The sequence below is a fragment of the Electrophorus electricus genome, chromosome 1 (genome assembly GCF_013358815.1).
Source record: "Electrophorus electricus isolate fEleEle1 chromosome 1, fEleEle1.pri, whole genome shotgun sequence".
Taxonomy (NCBI): domain Eukaryota; kingdom Metazoa; phylum Chordata; class Actinopteri; order Gymnotiformes; family Gymnotidae; genus Electrophorus; species Electrophorus electricus.
This window is the reverse complement of record NC_049535.1, coordinates 10692649-10702092: the sequence shown is the minus strand read 5'-3', so window position 1 is coordinate 10702092 and position 9444 is coordinate 10692649. Positions and strand designations below refer to the sequence as shown.

The following is a 9444-nucleotide window of genomic DNA, read 5'->3' as shown; positions in this document are numbered from 1 at the left end:
CATCATCCACAACCTGGTGCACGATTAGACTGCATCATTCATCGTCATGGCAAGGCCACACTCCAAATTCACTGCTATAAATTATTTATTAGTTGCTTTAAACGGAGTGACATTTACACAAACTTGAACATTCTTGGATTATTTTTCAGGCGCATTACCCTGAAGCACCATCTATGTAAAAGAAAATATTGTAAGTACATCGCACAGTGGTGACGTCTTCACTACTGGAGTCGAGCCTTGGTGCGCCCATTTCATTTCCCTCGTGCTTCAGACTTCTCATTTGACCGTGTTTTTCCACATAAATGTAGTTCGTTCGCCTCCGATCTGTTCAGAAATCTCACGTTCAAACGTCGCGCCACCTGTTCACACGTGACACGCTGTTTCCGATTAATCGGCAGCGCCCCCTGCTGCTCAGATCCTGTAACTACCTCTAGTACAGCGCTTTAAAACACGCCGTAGAACTCATTCTAAAAATATTTTTTCCATATAAATATTATTTTAAAGGAAGGAAGCGAATACTTGCTAAAATAAATACATTTCACGTTAACACAAAGTCCTTGTGCAAAATTATGCCACAGCAAGTGTCTGACATAAGAACATGAAGATCCAGAGTCATTTGCCCATATGAGTCATTTCTTCGAGCAGAGGGAGTCGACTCATTCTGGATGACTGGCGATGGAGGCATCAGATCAGCTGTCCTGGTAACTGATGATGGAGGTATCGGATCTCCTGTCTCTCCTAACTGGTGAACCATTATGTCTGGGCCACCTCCAGTTTAGCTTCGGACGTCATCGGAGCGTCGACAGTTTCCCCACACACAAACTGCTCCTGCAAAAGAACCAATAGTTGGAAACCTAAAAGCATTACAAACAGAGTCCGTGCCGAGTGGAGGCATTCATCAACCACGTGTGCACAGAAAACAGGATCGGTCCGCGTGCCTTGTCGTAAACAACCCTAACGATGAGCGAGCAGCTCGGACACGTGGCCACCTCCTCGCCGTTCTCCAGGTCCTCCTGCAACGCGCACACACACACAACTCAGATTTAGGAAGCGTCGCGGTGAAGCGGGTTACAGCAATGAAAGACGGTTATGAAGACCTGGATCAGCGTCCGGCAGCCATGTGTTCAACACTTTTAGGAAAACGTACTTTAGTGATGGCGAACCTGTCTCCGCACGGGCACGGGAAGTAGTACGTTTCCGTTTCTTCATCGTATTCAAAATCTTCTATTTCGACTTCGTCGTGAAAAACCGACATTTTTAAAGAGTCGACAGAGGTTGTGTTTCACTTGCGGAATGTCGCGGAAATGTGACGTGGGGAATAATTTTAAGCCCCCCCCCCCCACCCCGGAGTCTGACGAGCATTTTACCGTTTCGCCACCAGAGGCCGCTGTTTCCGCCCGTTTCCGAAGACACGCTGGAATCGATGATGTTGAAATTGAATTCTGCTTAGTAGGCAAAACCCGTTAGGTACGCAGCTACGTACCTAATAGTAAAAGTTAGAAAATTGTAATAATAACTATATGCTGCTGTGGGATCTGATGTTAGGTTAGCACGAAGATTAGATACACACTCGTGATTTGGTTTGATTAATATTTTTCTTATTTAAACTGGGAAACGTGAGGTTCTGCCGAGAACATCTTGTCATTGTGCTGTTTTTAATTTATAAAATAGGTTTTTCAGCGGCCCACTCTGTCAGCTGTAAGTGCCTATGATGAAGAGGTTAATTAGATGCTAATGGAGTTTTATGGAGAAGTCGTGTGTGATGAACAGGAGACAGAGGGTAATGTCACGTGGGAGGACATTTATTTAAAACGTGAACAGAAAACCAGCCACAACTTAGCAAAAGATACAGAATAATATAATGACAGGATGTAGGAAATGATAAACTGGACATTAAGGTCACACAGGCAGAGGTCACTGCAGTGAGAACTGGACTACACACAGGTGGACTCCAGGCTCAATGACGTGTGCCATCTGCCTGATCCGACAGCGCTGACAGGCCCTGGCAGTGATTGGGGGGGTTTGTCCTGACCTCGACATGCCGGGCTCGAGCTGCACCTGACACCACTATTCTTATTTTGGCCTTAGCTCTGGGCAGAGACTCGCGTCTAATCCAGGTGTGCTAGAGGGCATGTGCACTGGAGCCTCCGCTCTGAAGCCATACTGATCATGCACTTCATCAGTGTGATCAGTGTGGCAGACGTTTCACTAGCATATGACGCCCCTTGGTATGTAGGAAAAAGATTAAGACACTAATAACTCTTCTGCTTGCTGTCAGTGGAGAACAGTGACTCTGAGGGTATGTCTGAAGTTTAGCTATATTTATGTGGGCTTCTAGACTATATTGCGTCTAGATTATATCTCTTCTGGACTATATGCAAGTATTCTTGTAGTTTAGGACTGAATCAGTAACCCGTAATCTCCTTATTTAAAGCCCACAGCTGTGAAATATAATGTGAATTATGATTAACTTGATTTGACCTGTGGGTTATACTTGTGTAGTCATCATTATTATTGTATCATACTTTTCCTCTGACCAAGAAGTTTTTGTTTTTTTTATTTCCATGTTTAGCGTTTTCTAATTTCTGAAAAATCATAAAGCAGGGCACTAATAATCGTCTACAACCACCCTTTATCTTGTAGAGGGAAGCTACCTCCCAGCACACGCATCCAGCAGTAACTGCTGAGCGATGATTTATGATGACCCCTTGGGACATCCTGAAATCCGAAGACTTAATGAAGACCCTGCTAGCCATCCAAATGCACAGAATGCCTGAGGAACACTGGCGGAGGGACATGTGTCAATTGACAATGGACTCAAGGTCTGAGGTCCTACTGGGTGACAGCTAGAAGAATGTCCCCAAGCCTCTGATTACGTTATGTGAGAAAGTGCTGGGGGGGAAAGGGTGACCATGGTGACCAGGCAGACATCATCTAATACATCATCTACTAATCCACCACACTCCACCCACCCTGGTACACATGCAGCAGAACTGCTGTTTGAAAGATCAGGAGCAATGCTGCTACCTCCTAGGACTGTCCAGGGATTGTTCAGGCCCCCCATGCTCTGTAAGCCTCTCTGCTCTCTAAAGGGAGGCACCACTATGTTTGGTCAGCCACGGTGACCGCAGGTGGTGAGCTGAGTCTCCACACCAGCATTCTCTGGTTAGAGCTCCATCGTGTCATTGTGTGGGGCGTGGAGAGGGCACGGGCAGACGTCCGCGGGGCAGATGTCCAGACTCCTGGCCTCACATCTCCTCTGAGTGAGTGTGAGTACGAGCTTTTACGAGGCTGCAGATAAGAACTGCATCTGTGAGGGTTTCTGGTCTGTATAACCCCGTGTTATTGGACATCTTGTATTGCAAAAAGGTTTGGTGGACTGGCAGATCCTTGACGAGCACTAGTGTGTCCCCTCCTCTCTTCCATAAGTGGTCGTGCCCGAGGGTTACCTCGGGCCTCCGTGCCATGCCTCTGTATTTATAGTTCCTGATAAAGTCCCGCCTGCCCCCGTCACCCCACTGCTCTTCCTGTAGGGGGAGTAATCCAATAAAGAGCAGAGGCTGTATTGCCCCTCTGCCTCCGGGGCAGCTGCAGACACCAGGCAGCAGGACAGCAGGGAGAAACACTGCAGAACTCAGGTAGGGGCATCACACTGCCTGAATGCCTCTCTCCTCACCTCTTCTTTTTCTCTTCTCGTCTTTCTCTTCTCTCGTTTTCTTCGCTCTTCTTCTCTTTCTTTTTCTCTTCTTTCTCTTCTTTTTGTCTCGTCTCACCTCTTGGGTTATTAGAGCTACTCTTAATCCCCCCTCATGACTCATGGCTGATTACACACTACTACTGGTTTACACACTACTACTGGTTTACACACTACTACTGGTTACACACTACTACTGGTTACCACACTACTACTGGTTACACACTACTACTGGTTTACACACTACTACTGGTTACCACACTACTACTGGTTTACACACTACTACTGGTTACCACACTACTACTGGTGTCTCTTATCAAGCTAATCAGTTTACCACTCTCATCTCAACATTTACTTTCACATGTTCACTTATACACTTATTCACTTATGAACTATTTATTTAAACAGTGGCCCCACACTAGTTGTAAAGTCTGTTACCGTCGAGTCTAGCAAGGCTGGTGAGTTGCTCGCAGCCGTACCATACAGAGCGGGGTGAATGTTTACATTTTGAACAGAAAATGGGTGAGGCCCCCACATCTGCATGAGAGCAGCGGCGCATATGAGCTAGACTGAGGTGGGTGATTTGAACTCTTCTCTGAGGCAGGTTTGGGGACACACACCCTGTGGTTGAACTCTTCTCTAAGGCAGGTTTGGGGAAACACACCCCGTGGTTGAACTCTTCTCTGAGGCAGGTTGGTCATCTGTTTTCAGCTGTGTGCTCAGGCTCCGTGGACTGTGGTGTGTGTGTGTGTAACCATCTGTCTCTGCTTCTCTGGGTTCTGGTTCCAAAGTACCCTTTGAGGTCCCTCTCATCTTTAATTAGCACTCTGTGTCATGTGCCCCTGCAGGCTGTGTGTGTGTGTGTGTGTGTGTGTGTGTGTGTGTGTGTGAGACTGAATGGTTTGGGTGTGTCAGTACTGGGATGGTCAGAGGTAGAGGAGGGAGAGACAGCTGGCACCACGGCAACGTTGTCAGATCCCGTGCCCATCACTGGCACCAGGCGTGCAGCTGAAGACATAAAAGAGGCACCATTCAGCCAGCAGGTCTGACGAGCTCTCTCTCTCTCTCTCATGCTCTCTCTCTCTCTCTCTCTCTCTCTCTCTCTCTCTCTCTGACTATCTTGAGTCTGCTCACAACAATAGTCGACCCTTGTGTGAATTTACACTTTGTTCAGAAACTCTGGGAATTCTGAGCGATCCAGTACGTACGATATGAATTTAGTGTCATCTTTGAATAACAGGTTAAAATAAACCAGGTCTGAGAGGCAGTGACCAGGCGAGCTCTGGTGTGTGCAGTGTCAGCGGGGATTAGTGTAGATATGTTTGGAGTGATGGCCCTTCTCGTTCCCGCCAGAGACTTTAAAACCATGAGAATGAGAGAGTCTGCCAAAGATCTCTACGTTTCAGAGCGGCTCATCCTGTCATCTCATCCCGATGCCCCTCGGAGGGTGTCGGGTACCTGAGGGCCTAAATCCAGGAGCAAAACATGAGAACAGCAGGTTGAAGTTTCCAGAAAGTTCCACTGCGGCTCCACTCCCACACCACGAGGCCAAAGTTAATAATCCACCCACCTTCAGCGCAGTCTGAAACCCGTCTCCTGTGATGAGTATGAGTGATGTTGGGCAGTGCACTGACTCTATGGACCACAGAACATATGGCATGCCGCGCTGGATGGAGCTTGATGTCAGAGACAGAGGGTGCAGTGAGAGTTCATCTCTGCTGGTCTGGACGCTGTCCCAGGGGATCACAGAGGGACAGGGGTAGGCTTACCTCAGGGGGACATGCAACAGCTGCTGATGTCACTCTCACATGCTTCCGGAAGCTGCTTTAGAAGGTCTGATCTATCCACCTTCCAGCCAATGGGAGAGCAGCGCTCACTGCCAAGAACCCTGTGGGTTCTCCTCCACGCAGTCTGTGTCTTTGAATACTGTGCTGCAGCACAGTAGCACATGCAGCTCTCGCTTGTGTTCAGAAGCACTGGGGCATTACTCTGTCCTGTAGTTAGGCAGGGATGTGATAGCACTTTCCTCATTCTGTTTCAGTATGGCAGAGCGCTACGACTGTCACTACTGTAAGGAGTCCCTGTTCGGGAACAGGTATGTTTTGCGGGAGGAGCACCCCTACTGTGTCAGGTGCTATGAGAACCTCTACTCCAACACCTGCGAGAACTGCAAGAAGCCCATTGGCTGTAGCAGCAGGGTACGTTCCTCAACACATGCCTCCACTGATCCTGTGATGCTTTCATTTAAGGTAGCCTGGAACAAATCCTGATGTAACTTCATTCAGCTCAGCTCAGTGCTACCTTCATTTGAAACCAATGTCTAGGGTATTCTTGGTCTAGTGTGTTGGCGTGGATCAGTGTTTAGATGGGTAGGGTCTGGGATTAAGGACTTCTATATTTGGTCTGTGGGCCGATCGCCCAGGTCCACAGGAGGTGGATAGTTCTAAGAGATCACGGTGTCCCAGTGGGCAGAACAGGTGCAGCTCTCCTTAAAACCAGACACATGGTTAGGGTTTGGGTTAGCGCACAGTTTTAGGGTTAGGGTTTAGTGCACAAGGTTAGGGTTAGGGTTTAGTGCACAAGGTTAGGGTTAGGGTTTAGTGCACAGGGTTAGGGTTAGGGTTTAGTGCACAGGGTTAGGGTTTAGTGTACACTGTTAGGGTTAGGGGTTAGTACACACTGTTAGGGTTAGCACACAGTGCTTAGGGTTAGGGTTTAGTGCACAGTGCTTAGGGTTAGGGTTTAGTGCACAGTGTTGGGGTTAGTGCACAGTGTTAATCCCACTAAACCCTGTAAATGTGCCCCTCTTCTGAACCTGCAGATCCTGTAGATCAGTCTCATGTTTCATGTTGTTTTGTGTGTGTCTGTGTGCTGACCCATGCAGGACCTGTCGTACAAGGACCGTCACTGGCATGAAGGTTGCTTCCAGTGCTTCCACTGTGAGTGCTTGCTGGCGGACAAGCCCTTCTCCACCAGAGATGAGCAGCTGCTGTGTACTGAGTGCTTCTCCAACCAGTACTCCTCCAAGTGCCAGGAGTGCAAGACAACCATCATGCCTGGTGAGTAGGCGGGGCCAAGCGGTCAGTGAGTAGGCAGGGCCGAATGCTCTTAGAGTAGGTGAAGGGTTGATGGGCAGTGCTGAGCACTTGAGTAGGCGGAGCCAAGGAGGTGGTGAGGAGGTGCTGACTAGTTGGGACCTAGTCACTAACTTTGATGATATAACACTGTTATATCATCACTAACTGTCATCTGTTATATCACTATCTATGTCATCTCTGTTATGTCATCACTAACTGTCATCTGTTTTGTCATCACTGTCATCTCTGATTTTCATCACTGTCATCTGTTATATCACTAACTGTCATCTCTGTTATGTCATCGCTAACTGTCATCTCTGTTTTGTCATCACTGTCATCTGTTGTGTCATCACTAACTATGTCATTTCTGTTATTTCAGTATTTTAATTGATGTTAATTGATGCCTTTCCTTGCCCAGGCTCCAGGAAGCTGGAGCACCAGGGCAGCAGCTGGCACGAGACGTGCTTCACCTGCCGGCGGTGCCAGCAGCCCATCGGCAGCAAGAGCTTCATCCCCAAGGACGGTGGAATCTTCTGCGTGCCCTGCTACCAGAAGCAGTTCGCCATGCAGTGCGTCCACTGCAAAAAGGTGGCGCTGACGAGCATTAGAGCCCCCACATTAACCCACTGAGTCATCACACCTGTGTGAAGAACATGAACATAAACTCCTCCCTCTTATGTTTCCTCTCAGCCAATCGCCACTGGGGGCGTGACCTACCACGATCAGCCATGGCATAAGGACTGCTTCCTGTGCACTGGCTGTAAGGAGCCGCTGTCTGGCCAGCGTTTCACCTCCTGTGACGACTTCCCATACTGCCTGAGCTGTTTCTGTGGCCTCTACGCCAAGAAGTGTGCGTCCTGTACCAGTCCTATCAGTGGTATGGACACTCCCCCACATTCTTCACACACAGACACAAACACGTACGTGTGCAAACAGAGACGAACACACGTATATGCACATAAATGCTCTGGGCTCTTTTCTGACAGGTAAGGTATTCTTTAAGCAGCTAAACACGCCTCAGTCTCATGTAAATCGAGTCTACATGCTCTACACTGTAACTCTACACTGAACACAAGTAGGACTTTGTGATATACAATTATATTGAAATGAAAAAATGTTCCTTCAAAGTGTGGACAGAAAGTGCAGAACACGACGATGTTCTCAGGGACAACGTACTGGGCAATGACACAAGTGTAGCCAAGTGTTGCGTTATGATACTGTACAATTATTAGAGCTCCAAGTAAACACAGAAGACAGAACTGGAAAATTCAATAAGTTAGGAACCTGGCAGCTGGATATGTCAGAAAGACATAGACTGTCCCACCAACACAGGAGTCTGTGTGTGGGGTCACTGCTGTGGTGACCCTAAGGACGTTATTGTCATTGCATTAGCAATGATGAATGTTTTGCATTTTTCCTGCTGGGTGTGACTGGACCTGACTGATTGGTTCTGAAAGGGTCTGGTCGGGTCTGACTGGGTTTAATAGGGTCTGACGGTCTGGTTGGGTCTGGTCAGGTCTGACTGGGTTTAATAGGGTCTGACGGTCTGGTCGGGTCTGACTGGGTCTGACCGGGTCTGTTCTGACCCATCATGCTATCCGCAGGCCTGGGTGGCAGTAAGTACGTCTCCTTTGAGGAGCGGCAGTGGCACAACGGCTGCTTCAACTGTAAGAAGTGCTCCGTGTCGCTGGTGGGCCGCGGCTTCCTGACTGAGAGGGATGACATCCTCTGTCCCGAGTGTGGCAAGGACGTCTGAGCGGACGAAAACATCTGGTTAAACATCTGGTTAAAAACATCTGGCTATTTACATCTTACCCCAGATTATTTTTAGCCTAACCAAAGTTTCTTCAAATATTACAGTTAAATAGTAATGTCTTTGGCAGTTTTATTCTTTATTCCTTGTTCAGCTGTTTATTTTATCATCATCGCACCAGTATAAATTGATATACAAGGCTAGGACAGCAGCCAAACACAAAAATGTTTTATAAGATGCGTGAAAGTTCAAATACAGATTTCCAAGAAGTGACATAGAAATTAACAAACAGTTGAGTACTAAAAATTCCAGAGTTTCTGTATGCAGTGTCTATCAATAAAATAACCCCAAACAGCAAGACCTGTGATCTTATTCTTTAAGAGGCCTGAATCATCAGTTATTTCTTTCATTTGAAATATGAATAAGCCAAAGTATTTAAAGCCTTTAAAATTGACTGTTTTCAGTGAAAGATATGAATATGTGCTCACAGCGGGAGGGTCATGCAGTCGGCCATCCTAATCTTACTGAAGACGATGGTTCGGTGGAAACTGATGACAAAACCAGGACAAACACCTTCTTACTGCACATTCCTGTGTGCGAAAGCAGCCAGTGGTGTCTGTACCTGTGTATAGGTCCTGTGTCGGTGTGTCCACATGTAAGCGGCCCATGTGAGTCTGTCCCCGTGTAGCTCCCTCTAGTGGTGTCCATAGGAATTAATCCCAAGGAAATCGGACTCGTAATCATGATTTTATGAAGTCTAGCAAATTAATCTCCTTACCCGTGTCATGGAATATTTTCTATGAGAATAGTCGTGCAACTTCAGACACTCAGCAGGCAATGAGAGTCAAGATTCATGGTGGTAGAGAAAATAAAAGAAGGTATTTATTGAACACCATCCAAGGCACAATAAAATAAGCCTC

The 9444-nt window shown here is 47.3% G+C and overlaps 2 protein-coding genes across 6 annotated transcripts; one reads left to right on the top strand and one right to left on the bottom strand.

Moving 5' to 3' along the window:
* Nucleotides 1-639: 639 nt before the first annotated feature.
* On the bottom strand, nucleotides 640-1298 carry dph3 (diphthamide biosynthesis 3). The gene is made up of 3 exons (XM_035524692.1): nucleotides 1148-1298; nucleotides 939-1013; nucleotides 640-828 (listed from the first exon to the last, which is right to left on the bottom strand). The coding sequence occupies exons 1-3, from the start codon at nucleotides 1253-1255 to the stop codon at nucleotides 754-756; spliced, it is 258 nt and encodes an 85-aa protein (XP_035380585.1). The 5' UTR covers nucleotides 1256-1298; the 3' UTR covers nucleotides 640-753.
* Nucleotides 1299-3522: 2224 nt separating this feature from the next.
* Nucleotides 3523-8882, top strand: fhl2b (four and a half LIM domains 2b). Of its 5 annotated transcripts, XM_027004721.2 has the most exons (8): nucleotides 3523-3638; nucleotides 4299-4386; nucleotides 4543-4737; nucleotides 5736-5892; nucleotides 6579-6753; nucleotides 7190-7359; nucleotides 7462-7648; nucleotides 8376-8882. In XM_027004721.2, the coding sequence occupies exons 4-8, from the start codon at nucleotides 5737-5739 to the stop codon at nucleotides 8525-8527; spliced, it is 840 nt and encodes a 279-aa protein (XP_026860522.2). In that variant the 5' UTR covers nucleotides 3523-3638; nucleotides 4299-4386; nucleotides 4543-4737; nucleotide 5736; the 3' UTR covers nucleotides 8528-8882. The 5 variants fall into 5 exon arrangements, with proteins under 5 accessions (XP_026860522.2, XP_035380581.1, XP_026860523.2 ...); XM_035524688.1 differs by lacking the exon at nucleotides 4299-4386; XM_035524686.1 differs by lacking the exons at nucleotides 3523-3638; nucleotides 4299-4386 and adding an exon at nucleotides 4277-4298.
* Nucleotides 8883-9444: the final 562 nt, after the last annotated feature.

Bases quoted from the DNA above. Each gene is read 5' to 3' on its own strand.
- fhl2b (XM_035524688.1), top strand. From the start codon at position 5,737: ATGGCAGAGCGCTACGACTGTCACTACTGTAAGGAGTCCCTGTTCGGG. The intron at 5,893-6,578 runs GTACGTTCCTCA...TGACCCATGCAG, and splicing joins CCATTGGCTGTAGCAGCAGG to GACCTGTCGTACAAGGACCG. The intron at 7,649-8,375 runs GTATGGACACTC...TGCTATCCGCAG, and splicing joins CTGTACCAGTCCTATCAGTG to GCCTGGGTGGCAGTAAGTAC.
- dph3 (XM_035524692.1), bottom strand. From the start codon at position 1,255: ATGTCGGTTTTTCACGACGAAGTCGAAATAGAAGATTTTGAATACGAT. The intron at 1,014-1,147 runs GTACGTTTTCCT...TGCGCGTTGCAG, and splicing joins ACAGGTTCGCCATCACTAAA to GAGGACCTGGAGAACGGCGA. The intron at 829-938 runs GCACGCGGACCG...GTTCTTTTGCAG, and splicing joins TTAGGGTTGTTTACGACAAG to GAGCAGTTTGTGTGTGGGGA.